General features: G+C 29.8%; 1 protein-coding gene across 3 annotated transcripts; it reads right to left on the minus strand.

Annotated features, from left to right (window-relative positions):
* Nucleotides 1–13: 13 nt before the first annotated feature.
* On the minus strand, nt 14–18,041 carry LOC111677519 (probable serine/threonine-protein kinase tsuA). Of its 3 annotated transcripts, XM_046947197.1 has the most exons (9): nt 16,883–18,041; nt 8,546–10,288; nt 8,188–8,431; nt 6,961–7,155; nt 6,484–6,546; nt 6,250–6,362; nt 5,694–5,771; nt 4,545–4,881; nt 14–175 (listed from the first exon to the last, which is right to left on the minus strand). In XM_046947197.1, the coding sequence occupies exons 1-9, from the start codon at nt 17,892–17,894 to the stop codon at nt 160–162; spliced, it is 3,801 nt and encodes a 1,266-aa protein (XP_046803153.1). In that variant the 5' UTR covers nt 17,895–18,041; the 3' UTR covers nt 14–159. The 3 variants fall into 3 exon arrangements, with proteins under 3 accessions (XP_046803153.1, XP_046803155.1, XP_046803154.1); XM_046947199.1 differs by lacking the exons at nt 14–175; nt 4,545–4,881 and adding an exon at nt 5,062–5,309 and having other exon boundaries at nt 8,200–8,431; XM_046947198.1 differs by lacking the exons at nt 14–175; nt 4,545–4,881 and adding an exon at nt 5,062–5,309.
* Nucleotides 18,042–22,218: the final 4,177 nt, after the last annotated feature.

Genomic DNA, 22,218 nt, shown 5'->3' on the forward strand with positions numbered 1-22,218 from the left:
TGTTGTTGCTGGCGTTGTTACTGTTGCCGCTGCTGCTGTTGTGATTGGTGGTGACTGCAAGCGCTGAGTCTGCTGTTGTGCTGGAGGTGACGGCAGCAAGAGCTGCTGTTCCTCCAGCACTGCTAGTCACCGAAGCGAGAGAACGCTGTTGATGAGCACTCAGCGGAGAAGTCTCCTAAAATGATAGAAATTAAAGGAAATTGTTAATACAAAATTATATCAAATTATGTAATGAATATAAATATTTTATAAAGTTAATAACTAAAAGAAAATTAAACAATTATGTAATAATGTAAAGAAATAGTTAATTCAAAATATTGAAGTGTATAAACATAAAATTGGCTTAAGAATAAATTCAGTCTCATTTGAACTGTCATAGAAAGGGGTTGTGAAGGAAAATATTTTAATGAAGAGATGGATAATACTTAGTTAGTTAGTTAGTTAGTTAGTTAGTTAGTCAGTTAGTTAGTTAGTTAGTTAGTTAGTTAGTTAGTTAGTTAGTTAGTTAGTTAGTTAGTTAGTTAGTTAGTTATTTAGTTAATTATTGAGTTAGTCAGTTAGTTAGTTATAATTAACTTTCAAGCTCTTTATTGAAATAAACAGTCCGTTTTAAACAAATTTCTATAATTATTTACATTAAAAAACAAACAATAAAGGAAAATCCCCTTAAATAAGGACTATTATTTGTATTGCACAACTTTTAACTTCCTTCATAATGCGTTACATTAAATTAAATTGAATTTTATTTAATTCAATTTTGGTAGATACAAAAAAAATATAAATAAATACGAGACTGCAATAACGTCAGGATCGTTTTGAGTGCACTTGAGTTCAATAGAAAAATTTGAAAAAAAATGAAAAATAATAAGCAAAAAAAAAAGTAAAGATAAAAACACTCCACTTGCCATGTAATATTACAGAAAAAACTGGGATATATATATGTATATATAAATCTATGTATATACATACAACCAAGTGATGTATATGTATGTAAGGAATGAAAAAATATATGACAACAACAAAATATTATATTGTATATAATACAAAACGATACATAAATGGTAGAAAAAACGTAAAGGAAAAAAATTCTGTGACGCCCTTTTTCATTGTTATATAAACGAAAAAAAAAAATTATGGGGCTATTTCAAACAGTTCCCCAACACTGTATTTTAGTCTTAACGGAAGGGTATGAGTAATAAGGGTGGCAGAGTACAACGAGGGATGTTGAATTTATTTCGGATATTTTCATTGGTATTTGTATTTTACACAACAGGAGTCTCCTAAAAGTACACACACACTCGTACGCACATATGCTTTTACCACCTCCTTGGGGAGGCCAAAAGGTTAAATTTCTACAGATAAAAATAGTCCTGTGAGGTTTGACAAAAAAGAAAGTGAAAAAAATTACTAATATAAATGAGAAAGAGAAAGAGAGAGTTTTTTCTGTATGTGGGTGTGTAAAGAGGCGCTTGATGTTGTTGTTGTTATTATTATTTACACACATTCTCATAATTTTCCTTAGAGCCTCTACCATATCATTGTGTGTGTGTGCTCCTTAATAGGTGTGGCGGTGTGTTTGGGGAGAACATTTTATTTGGTACCAACAAATTGTTATTTTCATTCCAATGCATTTTGCGCATGGACATTTTTTATGAGTGTATGTTGTGTGCTTTTCTACCTTTAGGGAATTTTTGTAGCCGTTGTTGTTATTTTTGTGTTTTTAGGGGTTGTTGGCTGGAAGCTTTTTTCTTGTTCTTTTTTTGTTGTTATATTTTCAGATGAAAAAAAAAAACGAATTGCATACAAATGCATTGTGTAACAGTAAAATTTCATTGGTAGACTTTCTCTATAGTTGTTGTGCTTATTTTGACATGTTTAATATATTTAGGTGGGTATACATATACCATGCTATAGATTTTTTTTACACATACACTTTTTTTACGTTTATAATCATTTAAACGCCATTTTGAAAATAGTAATTTATATTTGCAAATTATATACGAAGAATGCATTTTTATATTGTTTTTCTTTTCGTTTTTTGGTAAACAATGAATTATTATATGTAATTTATTGTATTACATTATTTAGAGTAAGTAAAAAAAAATATATAATTGTTTTCATTATAAATACACACAAATATTTGTGTGTAATTAAAACTACATTTAAAAGTAACTTTTGAAATATTGTTTTATAATAGGAGGAATTTTTTAAATATTTAATTTAGTATAATTGTGTAATTAGAAATAATATAAATGGAAATGCTTGAGCAATTTCTATAATACCATTTTTCATATTTGATTCAATTTGTTTGTGCTAATTAGATTTTAAAACGAAAAAGTTTTTTTGTTACAAATTAACACCTCTCTATAAGTAATAGGATCAATTTGTCGTTATTTTTAAATCGCATTTAAATGCTTCTAGTAAGGTTACATTTTTGTATGAAACAGGCTTTATAGCTGTCTCTAGGATCAATTTTAACTAATTATATGTGAAGGAGTAAGAAAGTTCTTTACATAGAAATATGCATTCTGATTAATTTTGTTTGGTATTTTGTGTTTCGATTTACGTACTTGGAAAGAGTGGGCTCAAAACACCTTCGCCTATATAGATTAAGTAAAAATAATTGAGGAATCGATGAAGAGTAAATTTAAGTTCTCTCGCTTGTCTAACTAAGTATCACGGATGGCTAGTTCTTGACTGGTAGTTCGGAGGCGATGGGCTCGACTCCCACCTAAGGTTAGGGAGCACACAACACGCCAAGGTGTAAAACTAACTAACTATTTATCTATTTATCTATTTATCTATCTATCTATCTATCTATCTATCTATCTATCTATCTATCTATCTATCTATCTATCTATCTATCTATCTATTTATCTATCTATCTATCTATCTATCTATCTATCTATCTATCTATCTATCTATCTATCTATCTATCTATCTATCTATCTATCTATCTATCTATCTATCTATCTATCTATCTATCTATCTATCTATCTATCTATCCATCTATCTATCTATCTATTTATCTATCTATCTTTTTGTGTTGTTGTATTCAGATTGGAGGAGTTACGTCCCTATTATTGGTCATATTGATATGAAAGTTGTTTGTGTAAAAGTTTGAGGATTATACATTGAATAGTTTCACAGGTATACAGGTATACACGCTCCCTAACGCCAATATCACAAGTTATTGTTATAGAAATTTGTATTGAATATCTTGTATTTTTTCATATATACTAATTTCTGTATATTGATTTCCCTTACATTTATAACTACGTATATATTGCAGTTTGTAAAATATGCGACTTAAAAAAGTACAAAAATTAAATTTACAAAAGAAAGAAATATAAAGAAATTAGTATTTTCTTTCAATTAAAAAAAATAAATTTGTTAAACAATAAATGGTTATTTCAATTTGACACAATTTCTTTTAAAACAAACAAAAATATTTCCTTAACAGTCTGTTCACTATAGAAGAAACATTAGCGTCTAAAAACTTTGTTTTACTTTTTGGCCCTTTCAGAAAACTTTATCTGTTAAACAGTTAAAAATTTGTAAACCACATTTTTTGTTTTGTTTAGTAAAATATTAAAATAAAAACTTTAGCCTAAAATCGTGTGAGAAAGTTCATTTCATACCATATTTTGACTGGAAAATTAAACTTAAAAAAAAGTCAACGACATAGTATTTGCACAGAAAATAAAAGTAGCAGGAAAAGAAACTGTGCAAAAAAAAGTTGTTACTTTTCTATAAAAATTAATTGATAAACTTTGATAAAAACATGAAACACTAGAGGGGTGACTTTTATACTTTTTTTCTATTTAAAACCAAGTTAATAATAATTTAAATAACACAAAGTTTGTACTGGTTGTAGTAGACAAGTTTTAGAGACAAGCGTTAGCAGGGAGCGGGTTGGGGGACGATGGTTTTGTTTGAGAAATTAGAACTTTTATGTTTGGGTTTTGTTAGAGTTTAGCAAGCGAGTTTGGCACAGTAAAGGAAAATTTTACAAAAAAAAAGAACAGCAGAAAGAAAAAACTTTACGGCGGCGCGTTAAAACAAAGTTTGTTTTATTGTTAGAAAACTCCAACTTTTTTTCAACTGTATTTCATTTATTATGGCTGCAAAAATTCATGAATGTTTTCAGTTCTTAGCTTTTTTGCTAAGCAAAAAAGTAGAGAATAACAAAAAAATCAAGACTTTTGAGACGTCCTTGAAAACTAATTTAAAAAGAAAGTTTTAGACTAAAATTTTCTTTTAATTTTTATTTTTTTCCTTGCCTTTTACTTAACAAACTTTTTGCCTTTTCTACAAACTTGTTAAGCAAAATTATCGTCATCATCATCATCATTAAAACCAAACAGGAAATGTTATAAAAATAACCAAATAAGGAAACTGAAACCGGAAGTAAAAGAAAATATAAGAAAATTAATAGACAACTAAAACTGATTAAAAAAGCAACTAAAGAAACATTTTTTTAAACAACTACAAAATACTTAGGTGAGATTTTTGGTTTTAAAGTTTTGTTTGCCTCAACGAACCTGAGCCTACGTACCCTATCGCTGGTGTTCAATTGTGTTTCCATGGCATTTATATCCGATTTCAAACGCATCATTTGAGACTCTACCCGGGCATTTTCACGCTGTAGTTCGGTGATTTCAGCCTCTAAACTATTAATATCATTTTCGGCTTCATGACGTGTTACAGAATTTATGTCGCCATTAACATTAGAAGTGGAGGAAGATGATGTTGAGGCCGACTGCAAACTATCGGGTAAAACGCCAGTTGTAGTGCTAATGCTGGCCGAGGAAGAAGGACCTGTTAAAGGATTATTCATGGTTGAAGTAGAGCCCACGCTATTCATCATCATTTCCATGCCTTAAATTATAAAAAAAAATTATAAATTTTTTTAATTACTGTTTAAAAATTTTTGCTTAAAATTTCGTGAGCGTGTGCTAAGAAATTTTTGTTTTGTTTAAGACAAGTGTCAAGAAAAAAAATTAACAAAAATCTATAGTTTTTTACAAGTTTAATTTTGTAAACTTTCTTACCTTAGACAACTCAATATTTTTTTGTTACAAAACCTTTAGGCACTTTTAGGCGTTTTTTTTAAACTTTGTCTTTGTTTAAATAGTTTTGTTACATAGTTTTTTTTATCATTTTTCTCTTGTTGTGTGAGTGTTATTAGAAACGTCGTTTGATATTTCTTTAGTTGGAAATTATTTACAGAAATATTTGTTTTAGATTTTATAGGTTTTACTATTTTTACAGTAGATATTCAGCGCCGATACAAAATGTCGCATAATCTAAAACCGAAAAACAACGCATCATGAAATGAAAAGAAAATAAGATTAAAAAATTAATAAAATTTCTTTTTTTTTTTTTTTTGAGGGGGTTTTGTTTATGAGACTAGTTTTTTGGGTTTAAAAGTGTTTTAGTTGGTGAGTTTTTGTTTTAAATTTGTGTTTTTTTAAATGGTGTTAGTAACTAAAATATTAAACAATTTGATTGAATTAAAAAATAATAAAATTAATTTACGAAAAAAATTTGTTAGCACACGCACACAACTTAAAAGTTTTTTTTATTTATTTAACTACTTCAAAATATTTAATATCGAACTACTTGGAAATTATGGTGAAATAATGTTATTATATAAAAAATAATAATAATTTGCTAGGTTTTGGGTTTACCTGTATAGCCTTTGGGATACACCATGGTAACCTCATCGAATTTGGGTTTTTTAATAGCCTGGGAAGCAGAACCGCAGCCTGTTAGGAGAAGGGGAAAAATTGTTATAGTATTTCACATTAATTGCATTTTCATTGATCAAAAGTTATGTTTTCTTAGCTCCTAAACAATTTAAATAGATACACAGCAAAAACTTTCATTGAAAGATACTTAGTTGTAAACATAAACGAGATGTATTTCACTACAACTTTATAAGCTTTTTAATTCATTATTTTAACACGGTGTTGTCATTGGTGGCAAGTAATCAATACGGTCGCTTACAAAAAAGCACTTAAATAAGTACTTACAAATACGAAAATAAAGGTTGTTTTGTTTTATGTACAAACAAACATATTACTCAAAGAGTGTGAAGTAGTAATTGAAAAGTAAGTAGTTGTGTTAGTACAAACCATTACCGAGTTTTTGCTGGGTATATAAATACATACTTGCATACTAAAACTGCCATAGCTCAAAAAAATTTGAGATTTAAACAGAACAACTTAATATTAATTCACTCACCATCAAATTTCATAGCAGTTGCTGCAGCTACAGCTGCTTTATGTTGTTCCACAGTACCGCCGGCTTCTAGAACACGCATTTTATTACGATTGGCAATGGGACAACCAGAAGCACTAAAGTTTACGAAATCGAAACAAACATAAATCTTAATATTTTTTACAAGATATTTTGATTTTAATAAAGAAATTTTGGTTTTGGAGAAAATAATATAAGTAAATAAAACTTTTGACTTACCTACGATGTGATAAAAATTTACCAGTAGAATGTCCAGAACCATCACAGCCTGGTATGGGGCATCTAAAAGATTGATAGTTATAAAAAAAGCTGTTTCTTTAATGATAATAGACCCCTTAAAGTTACAAAAGGGGGAAGAGTTGAAAATTTTAGGGGGAATTTCAAAATATTTATATAACTGTCTCCTTTCATTAGATATTGCAAGAGACAATGATATTACAGAGTCCCTTTTGCACTATAAAGATAATTAGAATGCAGTATCGAAGAAGTCACTCACAAGCGACTTAAAAACGTAAACATGAGTAATCAGTTTATAACACAAACTTAATGGTAACCTATTTGTGAACCTACTTACAAAGGGTCTCAATTAGTTCGTATTCTCAACAGATCAACGTTTTTTAAAATTTTTTTTCAAAACCCCTTCCATTCCCTCTACAAATATATATATTTCTAAAATGTTTTGAACTCTTAACTTACCTCAATGGTTCGGAATCCTGACCATCCCGGGGTTTACTTTTTGGTTTATTGGCACGAGGACAACCCGATAGGCTACGATGTGATGAATAATTACCAGTAACATGACCCGAACCATCACAACCTGGGGTGGGACATTTCAGTTCCTGTGAATGAGGTTGCAAATGATTGCGATCGGTGCGTGGGCAACCAGTTAAACTGTATTACGAAAGAAAAACAAAGAAAATTTCAAGAGAAAACTCTTAATTAATTTTTTATCTTTAATTGCAACAAACAAAAGTAGACAGTATTCTTCTTTATAAAATTAACTAAGTAGCTAATCCCTAAAATCAATCACTACTTAAAGAATTTTAAATTGAATTTCAAATAGTTTTTCTAACTACTTATAAAACAATTTAGCAAATTTTCATTCATTTCATTGTCTTAAAGGCTTCAATGATTTTAAACAACAAAAATTAAACTATTCTTAGGAAAAGGACAAATGTAAATTTTACATGATTTTAAAGTTTTAGTTTTTAAGTTAAAGCTAAGCAAATGATAAGGGGTGTTTTTTAGAATACACAACTAAAGAATAATTTCCTTTAGTTTTTTAACACACAAATTAGTTTTTACAGCTGCAAAGTTATATAAGTATTTAAATAAATGGATATATGTTTGCTGGTATGTTTATAGAAAAGGTCTGGTTTTATGGAGTTTAGATTAACCTTTATTCGCAAAGGACTACAAATTTTATGACTGTCCTGCTGCAGCATACAGTCTCTTAACTTAATAAATATTAAAATATAAAGTACTCACACTAACAAAGGACCTTCATAATAATTTAACACACACACACACAGACCAAACACTGACCATATCAGTGTTCGTCACTACAGGCAGAGACGATGATAAGTGTTATTGTTGCATATTTTACTAAACTCTTGCTAAAACAGACAGGGATACCACCGAACCCCATTAACGCCCTCATTCATTATCTTAATAATGATATATAATGTTGTTACTACTACTCGTTCTTGTTGTTACCCAATTTTATGGTATTAATAAAGTTTCTTTACGTCTACCTCAACACTACTTTATTTATATGAAAACTAACAAAAAAAAAGAAACTTAAAATTTAAAATGGTTACCAGGACATGCTGTTATTGTCCTTGTTTAACTGTTTAGTTGTAGATATGCTTAAGTATATAAAGTATAATATTTATATTATTTACTATAAGTTGGGAAACTTGCCATTCAACTAACCTATCCTTTGTCTTGTCATGTTGTGGTATATGTTGCGGTGGTGGCATGGAGTAACAGGAAGCTGGACTGGTCGAATAACCTCCTGAAACGGGTGTCGGATATCCGCCGGGACCAACAGCAGTGGCATAAGGATTACTACATTGATAGGCGGCAGCAGCTCCATAACCATGATAACCAGCTGGGGGATAATCAGACTGTACAACCATACCATAGCCGGGATGCGGGGAATAGCCTGCAATGTAGTCGGAAAAATTACACAAGAAAAAGAAATTAGTAAAGTTAAAGCTGGATATACTTTGTAGTATTCAACAAGATAAGAAATTTGTATAGAAATACAACAACTTACCACTGGGATCTCTATAGCTGTCAATGTAATGCGAGCCACCACTGTCCGGGGTTGATTCACGACTATACGGCCGGGGACCACCTAAATGACCAACGAGACCAAAGCCTAAAGGACGAGGAGGACCACTAAAATCAACAGGTTCCATTGGAGGAGATCTAGCCGTACCATTTGCTGCCGATGTCGGCAATCCTGGTCCAAATCCTTGGGGATGAGCACCAATCACTACACCATCGGGATGAGCACCATACTGGGGACTGGTGATAATACTGTGTGGCAGTCTGGTCACTGTCAGATCCAAAGTTTGACCCTGGGGACTTGGCACTTGGGGGCTGGCTACATTGGGACTGGCACCCGGCTGTGGGCTACCAGCACCAATTCGTTGATTGTATTGGTTGTGAGAAGCTGGTGAGTTGAAACCTTGCGGACTGGAGGAGGTGACCGAAGTAGAGCCGGAGAGATCAACAACGGGGGCAGCAGTCGGTGAGGGTGAACCACTTTGTTTGGGCTGTTGCTGCTGTTGTTGTTGTTGCTGCGATGTCTGCTGGCCGGGGGCTTGTGAGGGCTGCTGACTTTGTTGTTGTTGATTTTGATATGCTGCTGCGGCGGCCGCTGCTTGGGCTGCTGCCATTTTCACCGACAAATTAATAGCCGAGAAACCGGGTGGTAAGGGTCCCATGCTGGGATCATAATGATACATAGGTCTAGGATATATGGGACCACCATTGGCCATTTCATCATGCTCTACTTTAGCCATTAGCAACTGTTGATCTTGCAAATATTTCTGTTGTTGGGCTTGTAAATCATCAGCCGATTGCGATAAATAGGGATACATGTTCGAGGGTCTTTGACCATTACAATTGGGATCGTAACGTTCAAAGGCTGTAGTCAAACCACTAGAGGCGGTGGATGAGTCAACATACGAAGAGGAAACACTGGAGGATATTGAAGTAGGAGGATTGGGATCATAGCTACGGGTATGAGGAGAAATATTGCCCGAATTACCATTACTGGACGATAACATATCACTGGCTCCATAAGCCGACGGTGGTTTACTCAACGACTCACCATTTGTAACATGATGGCCATAACGTTGCATGTGTTCGTATTGTTGTTGTTGCTGGTCTGCTTGGACATTGCCTTGCTGTGTATGATGGTCATTGTGATAACTTTCATTGCCATCAGTACCAGCGGATGTTGGATTGCCCGTAGACATCATGAGACCGGAAGAGCCCTCAATGAATGGTCCTCGTTGTTGATGCAAAGTTTGTTGTTGACCATTGTGTGGACTTTGTTGATCATTAATGCCGTGTGTTTGCATGCCCACAAAACGATTCATGTCGTTGTGTGAAGACTGTTGCTGTTGTTGTTGCTGCTGCTGTTGTTGAAGTGTTCCGGCTGTGGAGCTGCCAGCCGACTGACTTTGGTTATTGTTGGCTGAACCTGTCGTTGAGGAATTGGCACGACCAGCGGCATTTGTCTCGTTTGCTAGATATGAATGCATTGGACTTTTATTGTATTCCGATTTAATATTTGCTACTGGACTAAATTCCGATTTAATAATGGGCATATTGTTATTGCTGCTAATGTTGTTGCTACTGCTGCTGTTATTGTTGTTGTTGTTGTGCGAAGGACTGGAATTCAACTTATGGCTATTGTTGTTGTTAATACAATTGCTATTGTTGTTATTCAAATATTGATTAGAGGAGAGTTTATATTTATCCATATGATGTAAATCTTTAGAATCTAGACAATGAAAAAGACAAAGAAACAAAATTAAAAAAAATAGTTAATAAATATTTCTTTAAGTAAGATATTTATGAATATTGATTATAGCAATAAGGGCGTGTAAGGCAAAACTAAATTAAGTTCATTTTCTACACCCTTTTAAAAATTATTAAATATTGAAAATTTGTGAATTCAGACAATTACTATATTTGCCTCTCCCATAATAAAATTAACAACACAAACCTTTTTGCAACTTGAAATCAGTACGACTATTCTCATCCTCTGAACTACACTGATATTTCAATTGTTTCTTAAGCATCGCCCCTTTAACGGCTTTAGGGCAACCAGACAAACTGCGATGAACACTACGATGAGGCTGCACATGGCCACGACCATTACAACCCGGTGTGGGACACTTTATAATTTGCTCATGTAAAGCCAATACTGAGGGAAAATATGGATGAGCCAAAATAAACAATTGTAGAGAGAAAAAGGCAAAAATGTTGCAATAATTTCAAATTAATTAATCAATTACAACTACAACAGACGCACAATGGAAGACAGACAATAACAAGAAGAGTTAGAGAAAATCTTTTGCAAAAGTTAGTAACTACTAAGTAGTACGAGTAGAAGTAGTTTAAGAAAATCATGGTTAGTTTTTACAGTTTACTAAAACAAAAGGGTTGAAATTATTCGTAAGAGATAGTAAGTGGAAGTAGTATTAGGTAGTTTCCAGAGACATGATATTCATGCATTAGATTTTTTACACAAACACACACACATATATACATAGAAGATACTAATACTTATAGAGTTTTAAATATGGAAATTGAGTGAGAGAAAGAGTTTTGAAAGATTTGGAAAGTTTCAGTTTTACAAACATGCTTCTATTTTACAGATTTAAGTTAAATTTTGACTTACATTCCGTAGTGACTTTATCACGTTTGGGACAACCTGATATACTGTAAGAAAAAATTGTTTTTAAAAGGGGGAAAACAAAATTTGGTTTTAGAATTTTTTCGGTCTTTAGAAAGAATTTTCAGTGGTATTAGTACCTTCTATGATGTGAATATAATCCCGTTATATGACCCTGACCATTACAATTTGGAGTGGGACATTTGTTACCATCTATAAGAAAGTTTAGAGTTGATGAAGAGCAAAAGACAAAATTGAAATTAATAACGTTTTAATATTTTGCAGCGTTTAAAGGAACTTAATACCAATCCTTAGAAAATTAGAATAAAGATCAGTTTTGGACAAATATTTCTTGTAAATCCCTAGTAAATAAGGATGAACAATTGTTTGAATATTATGTAAGTTAACTCCTTAATGCATAACTCCCTTTCTCTATCAGCATAAATATTTTCAAAATAATAAATAAATATTTTCTAATTAATTAAAAGAATATAAAGAAGGTAAAAAACACACTCCATTTTTTTCCCTCCAAGACTAGCAAATTATTTGAAAAGTTTATTTTTTTAATACTAAATATTTTTCTATGTTCATGCTAAATAATTAATTAAAATTTGATGGAAAACAGTTTTTGAATTATTTACTCTTTCACATGACACATGAAAACAACCAACACATACACATATGCTTAGTACATTACACACAAACATAAATACATCCTTTAAAATTTCTTGTGGAATAAAAAACTGTCTGCTGTTTGCCTGACAAAAACAAAATGCGTAAAAAAATTATACAACAACAAAAAAGTAAAAATGTATCTAATGTTGCCACAACCTTATTATAAAATTCTAATAATGTTTAACATTATCTAAAAAGTGTGTTTGTCTAATAACAGGTTCAAAAAGGGTTTTTTTTTATATATGAACAATTTTTTTTAGAAAACAATTTTTTGTTAGACTCGTTTGCTGCTCAACTAAGAATGCTGTCATATGAGAAAGTTTGAGAATTAAAGGTAGATGAGTACATACATATATGCTTGTCACATGTTAGAAAAACTTATCTTTTTAAATTGAATTTAATTAAAACCAAAATATTAGTTACTCATACATTCATTAAAGTAGCTGCTACCGTTTGGTTTTTTATTCAGTTAAAGGGTTTTAAGGTTATGAGGAAGTGTATGTGCTTTACATATTTACATAATTTTAATGTCTTTTCTATCAAATACTCTTGAGGCAAATAGTATTTGTATAGGTTTTTATAATTTTTATAAAAAAATTAATCACAGTATAATGATGTTATAGCAAGATTGAAAAGAGTAGGGATAAAAATATTGTGTAAGGAACTTACTTTAATACGAACTTTTTTCAACATACTTGACACTGACTCTGATATTGAAATTTCAAATCTTATGAATTTGTTCTTATGTATTTCAAATCTATTATATCTTTGAAGTTTGAAAAAATATCAGATTAAGATCTAAGAGACCTACTTTTAATTTGGGTTTGTTTCAAACTCGGTTGCTTCGATAGTTAGTTAGTTAGTTAGTTAGTTAGTTAGTTAGTTAGTTAGTTAGTTAGTTAGTTAGTTAGTTAGTTAGTTAGTTAGTTAGTTAGTTAGTTAGAAAGGAGGATGTACATATATACATCAAATCCGAATCGAAGAAGTACACTTAGGCTTTTATCGGGCCTGTTGTGCGCTCCTTAACCAGTGTCTCTCGCACTCACCACCTCCAGTCTACTAGACTAGAACACTAACCACTAACCTACCAGAGGCCACTCGGGTGCTTACTTAATCCAAACATCAATTTTTTCCAATTAACAATGTCGTTACAGCATGCGATTTTTTTAATGAAAATTTTAGATGTTGCATCTAATTTTTGCTCATAACTTAACTGATCTTAAGGAAATTGATTTCAACAGACAAACATGGATACAATCTTTTAAAGACTTTTGGAACACGTAAAAAATAAGACAAATTGTATTGATATTCTGATTTTAAATCGCTGGTAGGGATCCGAGGGAGGAATCTTGCAAAAAATTCTTTAAATCGACTTTCAAGATTATGTGCCAAAATGAAACAGACTAAAGAATAGTCATGTCCTTAAGCCTTAGAATTGATTATGCACATTTTTAATTTTACGACCTATGTTTCCATGTGTTGTAAGATCGAGGCCATCGCAATCACCTTTCTATATTCCATAATAAACCGTTTTAAACAATCATATGTAGCAGAATTCTCTAACATATTTTTTAAAGATTTATTTATGAAATGGATCCATAAAATATGTAAGACCTACATTATTTAAAGATACCCAGCAAAAAAATAACTTCCAAAGAAACAAAAAAGAAGTAGAATTTACTCCATGCAAGTACTGACAAAAAAGTGAAGAAGTTACGATTTTAAAACAGTAATAAGAGTAATGTCCTTTTTATTAAATTTTAAATTTATTACATCTGAAGTCATTCCCAAGAAGTAAATTTTATGTACTTTTTTTGAAGTTATTAGGAAATGAAATTGTAGTTTTATAGAATACAACTAATTTGACTTAAATAATATTAACATACAAAGACTACACGCATTTATCAATTAACTCCAAAATAAAATTGGGGAGAATCCATATCAAAACGGACAGAAAATAGCAATTTTCGGATTTACCATCTCCGATTTTAATGAAATTTTGTACACATGACTTTTCGATCGGAATTTCAATCCAGTCCAAAATTATCGCGCTTTGAAAATTTTAAACTGTCTAAAAGTAATTACTCAAAACTTTAAAACTCCTTAAAGTATAGAATAATTTTGGATTAAACCAATTGGTTTAATTAAACAAATCAATACAAAAAACTTTAGCTTAAATTATCAATAAAATCAATTTTTTTCGCTTCTTTGGATGTCAATAAACATCACTTCCACAGAAGGTAAAAAAATCACTTTGTGCTACTTTTGGAGTGTTGCTTAATTTTATACTTTTGAAAATATTTTGTTTTTTGCTGGATACATATGTATATGCACATTAGTGAGTTGTAAATATTGTATAAAAAACTTTTTACATATACCCTTGTCACCATAGAAGATGTAACCCCTTCCCCAACATAATTGATTAGATATTTCTAATGCTTTTCACTACCTTAGCTTAATAAGCAAAATTAGCTCAAAGCTAAAAGCAACATTTAATGAGTTATTAGTTGGCATTGTTGTTATTACTTTTATAAATGATAAAGAAACTATTTAAAAAGTCATTCAAATTTGTTTTTCGTACTTTCCTAAACACTATAAGGATAACTCTACATATACAAACATACAAATGAAAATATTTTGTATGCATCATTGTTGTTATTATTATTGTTGTTTCTAACATTATTGTTATAATGCTGCCATAATGACAAAATAAATATGCGTAAGTGGTTGTAAAAATAAAATTCTAAGGTTTTGCCTGTCAGTATGTGTAAAAGGTTACATTTCCTTAGATTTTATATATGTGTATGTATGCATGAATGAATATAAGTAAAATTATTTAGATTGTAGTTTAATAATATTTTGTTTTAAGGGGTTATAAATGTATCTAATGCACGGAAATTAGTGTGACAAAATTCTTATTATTACAACAACAGACAGAAGATAGTTAAAAAGATTCAATGCCTAAATTATTATTATTATAACAAGAATTTCCAGACCCTGCAGTTCAAAGTCAGTTATAATACGTCCAAAGAATTAAAAAAAATGCAAATTACCATCTCTTACATATTAGAAAGTTATGATACCTTATGATTGACTTCCTGCAAGATTACTTGTGGTTAGTTAAGTATCTAGTGAATACAGAAAAAATGATTTAAACATATTCTAAACAAGCAAGTAGTTAAGGGCATTTTAACAGACATTTAAACTGCCGGTAACTATTTAATACCTTAAGTATTTATATGTATATGTGTGTGGTATGTTAACTTGTCTTAGATACGCTTGACTGGTAGGGGAGCTGGTGGCAAAGAAATTATTAAAAGCTTTTTTACTTCTTGTGCTTCAAAAGTATTTAAGAATCATGTCTTTTTACTTCTAACAGCCTTTAGAATTTAGTTTTTCTATTTTGTAGTCTTGTTCCTAATGCTATTTACTAGACAATTATTATAACTACAATAGAATAGAAAGTATTTTTAAGTGCTTGGCAAAATGTGCAAATAATAACAAATACTTATATAATTACAATGCGTGTGTAAATAGGTTTAACATCACTTTTTAAGACAACTTATACACATATTACAATGTTATATAAAAAGGTCTGAGGCGTCTTCTTATAGGTGTTGTTGTTGAGGTTAAATGAGAAAATGTTAAGAAATTACAACTTATTGTTTTGGCATTATTATTAAGCTTCATAGCAAGAAAATTGCTTTCTTGAATATTAATTATTTTTAAAAAGCGTTAGTTTGATTTGTGTATGTGGTTTTGTTAAAAAATCGAATTTAATTTTAATTAGAGTTCTTAAAGTCATAAGAAATTTGGTTATATTTTCAATATAAAACATTTTTAAAACGAGAGATTAGCCATTGACTATATTTAGCATCTAGTTATTATTCGCACTTTTTGAAGTTCAAATGAAATTCAAGACATATTTATCATCCTTTATATTAGATAAAAGTTAAAGTATGAACAAAAAGCTTTAATCTAACATTATAAAGATTTAAGAAAAAAGCTTTTTGAAATATATATGAGAATCGTAAAGCTTTCACGAACAAGTTACGTAGTGAATTATGGTAACACTCCTATACATTTAATATCTTTAAAAGATTTATCTTAGGCAACTTATCATCTTAAAGCTTTTTGATATAAGCTTTCTATAACAATACGAGGCAACTTTACACAGAGAAGAAAATTTTGATTTTTTATTTAACCAAATATCATAAATTTTAAGTGTAAAATGGAGCTTTTATGAAGAGAACTTGTATTGAAAATTGTCATATTATAAAATATGACTGTTTAGTCGTGATTTTAGGGTACTTATTACCTCAAACTAAAAGCTTTCTAATATTAGCTTTCCATATAAATTCGAATAAATTTCCACAGAGAAGAAACATTAATCAGCCCTTTATATTAATTGGATTTTAATCTTTGATTTATCTCAATACTAGAGCTTTCACGAACAGTTAAATAAAATAACCACAAAAGCTGTTAAACTTGATAGTTAATGAAAGCAGATTATAATGTTATCATCATAAACTAAAAGCTTTCTGTAATAAGCTTTTAATTTCGTTGAGAACTAAAAACAGACCACAGGGAAGAAACATTAAAAAGCTTTTCACATGAATAGGTTTTGGATTTTGATTTAACCAATATTACATTAATTATAAGATTGAGCTTTTATCAAAAAATCGAATTCGACTTGTGGTTGCTGATAATACAGATAGTCCTTTTATTAAACGAATTATCCCCTAGACTTAACGATCGACATCGTTAAGGTTTAGACCTTTCAAAATCTGTAGATAAAAAGAGAAAACTATATAAAAATATATAAAGCCCTACCTAAACTATAGTGATTTAAAAAAATACATATTCTATAAACAACATCATTGTAAACTCAATGCAACAAGAAAAGTTAAGCACAAGTTTACGCCAATTCAATATTTTCTATATAAATCATTATCTTTTGAAATCAAAAGAAAACTTAAATAAACTTAAAACAGAAAATAGTTTTATACAAAAACCACTTACCACGATTTAAACTGCCCGGCGAATAAGTAGGCTGAGGTATTATATTAGCAGTCGAGGATACTTGTGACTCCGCCGATGTAACGCTTAGAGAAACAGATGTATCACGATTTATATCTTGCATAACGGAAGCAGCACGACTTCCCACACCGGCTGGCTGTAGGGTGGTATAGTGTTTATCATCTTCAAGAGTCTTATGACTAATAGTAGTATCATTTTCCGTTTTTAAAGTTTCTAATGTACTTTTATCCTCATAGGGAGAACGTGAGGCCAATAGGGAAGCGGTAGTATGTGAGAGAGTATTGTGTGTTGTAGAGGAAGGTGGGGGTGGTAGAGATGGAGGAGGATAATTTAAATAACCGCTGGTAGATTCTGCTGTAGCATATGAGTTTGGATAATGTGATGAATTAACATGCGAATTATAACCAATTACACCATTACGTTTTATATCCATAGGAGGCTTAAAGGCTGATGACTGAGAAAAGGCACTCTTCTTCTCTTCCTGGGTATTCAAACGAGCCTGATCATTTTCCTTTTGTCTGTGAAAACGTAAAAGATCAAGTGAACTATAAGCAGACGTTTCATCAGTGCTATATTTAGAATAGTTTTCATACTTTTGTTTTTCCTCAAAAAGATTTTGAAATTGTGGCGGATTTTCATCTTGTTCCGTTAAACGATACGGATTATTACGTGCCTCTGGCCAAGAACCCGATAAACTTTTCAATGCTGCCTGTGTTTCTCTTATCAAGGTTTCATCATCTTGATCTTCATTACTATTCGTTTTGGCAAATTCTGTATTAGAGTTTATGGTACGTTTCTTCTGTGGCAAGGATAATTTATCTTCCTGCTTAATACTAACATTAGTTGTTGTGATATTATTGTTGGCGTCATCATCACGTGAGCAACGTTTTTTACGTTTAACAGCTGTTTCATATTCTGTGTCAACTTTATTATTGTTGTTATTTTCAACAATTGTCGCCGTTTCCTTGGTTAAGGGTCGTTTTAGTAATGCCATTTTTCCTTTTTGTAACTCTGATTGTTATTTATTTCTTATGGAATGGGGTTGGTTGTCGTTGTGTATGTTGTTTATTTGAATGAATGATGAGGGAAATTGTATATGTTGATGTTTATAATGATTTTCTTTAGATTTTTGGATTTTTTTGGTTTAATTTCTGATTTTTGGTAATTGTATGCAAGTGTGTTGATTAAGGAATGAATGATTTAGAGTTAAGGAGTAAAAGAAGAGAATTTTTTATATATGTATAAAGTAAAGTGTTTGATTTTTTTGTTATTTGCTAAATAAAAATGAAATATTTAAAATTAAGAAAAATTATAGTAAATTTTTATAAATTATAAGAAATTAAAATATGTTCATCAGACAATTATAATATTCATAAGCAGAGAACAGCATTTTTATAACGAGATATGAGTTCTATCTGTACTATTGGTTAAAGCATTTTGACCAGTGAAAAAGCATTTTGTTAAGCTCAAGATTCCGAAACCTTGTTCTTTTAAATCAAACTCCTATACCTGACATCTGTATTCAAAAAGAAACTTCAACTCCATTTGACATTGTTTAAGTTAATTTTCAAGCTGATAGACAGATAATATGATCATATCTTCGTTATAATCATTCTATTTGATTTTGCAGAGTGATGGAAATATTTTCCATATAAAACAGCTGAACTGCAATAACTCAACATCTATTTCTTAGGATATTAAGAATGTTCAAAGAGGATCTTATAATATTTTCATGATTTTGTAACAACTACAGTTATATTTATGTTATGTTATGAAAGCTAAAGCTTTTTTTAAAGCTTCTTAAATAATTGAGACAAGGTAATAATTTTGTCGTTGTGTTTGAATTTTATTTCAAAGAAAACAAAAATTAGTTAAACTAACAACATTTTAATGGAACCATTTATCTAACTAAATCGTAAAGACTGGGATAGTTTAGTTCAAAAACTCTAAAATACGAGTTATTGAATTTGTTTGGTTAAGCTAAACAAGTAATTGTTCTAACAAAAAATTTTGTAATCATAACTAAAATTTGTTTCTAAACAAAACTACTTCAATCGTTTGGAAGATATTTTTCTTTATGTTAAATAAATACAATTGTAGCAAAATAAATTTAATAGAGATTTTTGAAACGTATTGAGAATTTTGGTTGCAGTAATATAAATCTCAATAATAAACATTATTATTCGATTTTAGCTACAACTCGTTTAACAAATTGCATTTTATTAATTGTTAAAAAATGTCTTTCTCGAGAGTATAGAAATCTTGTAGCAACATTTAGAACTGAAACAATGAAATGAGCTGAAACAATACTTCCTTATTGCGAAAAGATTTGACAAATATTTAAAACAAAAATCTGAAAAATCTAGAAAACATATTTGATTTTCGGAACGAAGAAACTTCGTTCAAACTTATATAAGATCTTAATTTACAAACGTACTATACTTTTAGCATTAAAATAATTCGAAAAAGAAGTTTGGAATAAATATCAAAAATAAAAAATTTTATAAAAAAAATCTAAACAATTAACACAAAATACTTTTGCTTACACTAAAGAAAGTAATATGTTTACATAACAAATGATATTATTAATTACAAAATAATAAAATATTTATTAAATTTTTTTGTTAATATAAATTAGTAAAAAAATTCTTGTTGCATTGAATTTTTGTTAAGTTTTTGTTTCTTTTTTTTAAGTATTAAAAAGTTCATTTGTTTTAAAACTATTTTCAAACAAAATAACAGAAATAAATTTGTTAATTAATAAATAAATTTAATTACCTATTTAGTTCTTTACAGTTATTAATAAAATATTTTTTATATTAAGCATTGTTTATAAATTTTTATTTTATGTTTTGAAATTTTATTATAAGTTTAGATTTCACGTCTGAAAACTTTTTTTCTTTTAAAACGCAAAACTTTTCTTTTTATAATTTTTAAAACTTTCTTAGACTTTTGTTGGTTGTAGTAGTTATTAGTGGGTTAAAAATTAATTTATTAACTAAGTAGTTGTTGTTTTTTGTTAGTTAGTTAGTTAGTTAGTTAGTTAGTTGTTGTTTGTGGAAAATTTTGTTTTAAACTTGAAATTTTGTTTAACTTCACTTTTATTGCTATTTTTGCACAAAAATTTTTGTTACTTTTTTTCACTTCAAAACTTTAGTTTTAAAACTTTATTTTAGACTTTTGTTTTGTATAAAAGAAAAGTTTTTTAATGTTTTAGTTTTTTTTCTTTGTTGCTTTCTTTTACGCTTTGCAAATTTATCCGTTATAATTTAATTTGATTTTTCATAATGCATTTGCCAAGTTCGTGGATTGTTTGTAACTGACTGTGGCAGAGTGGTTGGTGCATCTGTTAGCCAGTTTAAAAATCCAAATCTGTTACAGAAATCATTTCCAATTTTAGTTCAGCAAATAATTTTCCAAAAATGTTTTCAATATTTTGTTGTGTTTTGTACAAAAAAAACTAAATGTTGTTGTTATTGCACTTGCTGTTGTTTTATGGCCAAAACAACAAGAATATTTCTTTTTTTATATAAAAAAAACTATTTATGGTCTGTGTTTTTATTTTTCTTTTTTTTATTTGGCTTCTTTTGGGCCACTCTATCTATAAAGATGAGAGTGTGTGAAAATTTTCAAGGAAATGTGTGTAAAGCGCGCGGCGTCTCTACCTGTTCTAAGTTCACAACTTACTGGCATCAATGTATACGAGCAGAGTTTTCCAAAGTTGTCGAACTTTTTTGTTTTCTGGCAAACAGACACACACACAAGAAAACTCATGCCCACACACACACACAAAGACTTTAAAGGATAGAGAGACTAGGATTCACTTGTTTTCAGTTTGTGAAAATGTTACGCGTTATAATGTCCTGCGCTTCTCTGCCACAAAATTAATGTTGTTGTTGAACAAGAAACGTTAAACTAAACAGGAGTAAATGAAAACAGTTACATCAATGCTCTAGACGTTTTAGCCATCAAAAACAAGACGTTAGCAGCAGCAGTTTTCAAATGCTTAATAGTATGAGACAAAAGTGGTGGTTTCTATTTTCGGAGTATTCAACACCCACATGTAAGTATTTCGTATAATACTTACACTTGTGTGCTTTTGTTTAGTGTTACTTGGCGCATGTCCTTTTCAGTTTACTAACAATTTTAGTAAAAACTGTTCTATTTTTCGGATTTTTAGCAATAAAATTCCTTTAGAGCACGTGTTTGTTTTCATTTCCCCTTTTTTTCGAACAGATAGTTTTGTTAACACCCCCTTACTTAAGCCCCCTTAACAGTAGCTTAACTTTAGAATATTAATAATATTTGAGATTTTATTGTCGTTTTTTTCACAAAAACCTTATTTCACAATTAAGAATTCCTTGAAATATCCTGGCGATTTTAGTGGGATTTTTTTGCTTTGTTTAAATTATGCTTATAGCAGCAAATAGCTTTTTCTTGAGCTGCTGCTTGTTTTTTTGCATTTTCAAAATTTAAACACTTTTTTGTGGTCTTTTTTTTGCTAGTGTTTTTGGTATATAGTGAAATTTTTATAATGATGATCATCATAATCATCGCCTTCATTGTTTGCCTCGCCTAGTTGTTGTTACTTTTTTTAACGCTTAAAACATTAGCATTTGTAATTTCTTTGTGTCAACAAGCAGCCAAATTGTGTTCGTTCATCACGCCAAATTCTCTAAAATAAAAACAAAACTAAAAATCTAATATCCTTAAAAAAACACTATAGTGGTTTTAGTTGCAGCCATTAATCAAACAAAGTGCAAAGCTCCAGTAAAAAAGAAAAACTAACAACCGTCGGTTATTTACTCTAATCAAGTGACAAACGTTCTACTTACTACATATGTAAAGTGTGCAACAATCAATGTTTTTTCCGTTGAATCCTTAATTGCAACATGTATGCTTTTAAAGAGAATCTATTATTGTGTTGCAATAATGAATTGTGATGTGTGTAGCAGAGATAAATCAGCATCATCAGTATCCTGAGAAATATTAGCAATAGTGTGTTTAAAAAAAATATATATATTACTTTAAAATGTGTCAATTAATTTGAATAAAAAATATTTTTTGAATCACATAAAAGGTGTTTTAATTATAAAGTGTTAAGAATTTGTAGAAATTGCTGTTGTTAAAAATAAAATTACGAAATATATTACAAATAAATTTTTTATAAAATTATTGTTGTTCAAGATACATTGGTATTACACTAGAACACATACTAGTTGCGAAACAATTTCTCGGATCCAGTTAAAAAAAAAAAATTGTAAAAAAAAAAATAAAAATATTATCAAAAATAAAATGGATGATAAATATTTTAAAAT

The sequence above is a fragment of the Lucilia cuprina genome, chromosome 3, assembly GCF_022045245.1.
Source record: "Lucilia cuprina isolate Lc7/37 chromosome 3, ASM2204524v1, whole genome shotgun sequence".
Lineage (NCBI taxonomy): Eukaryota > Metazoa > Arthropoda > Insecta > Diptera > Calliphoridae > Lucilia > Lucilia cuprina.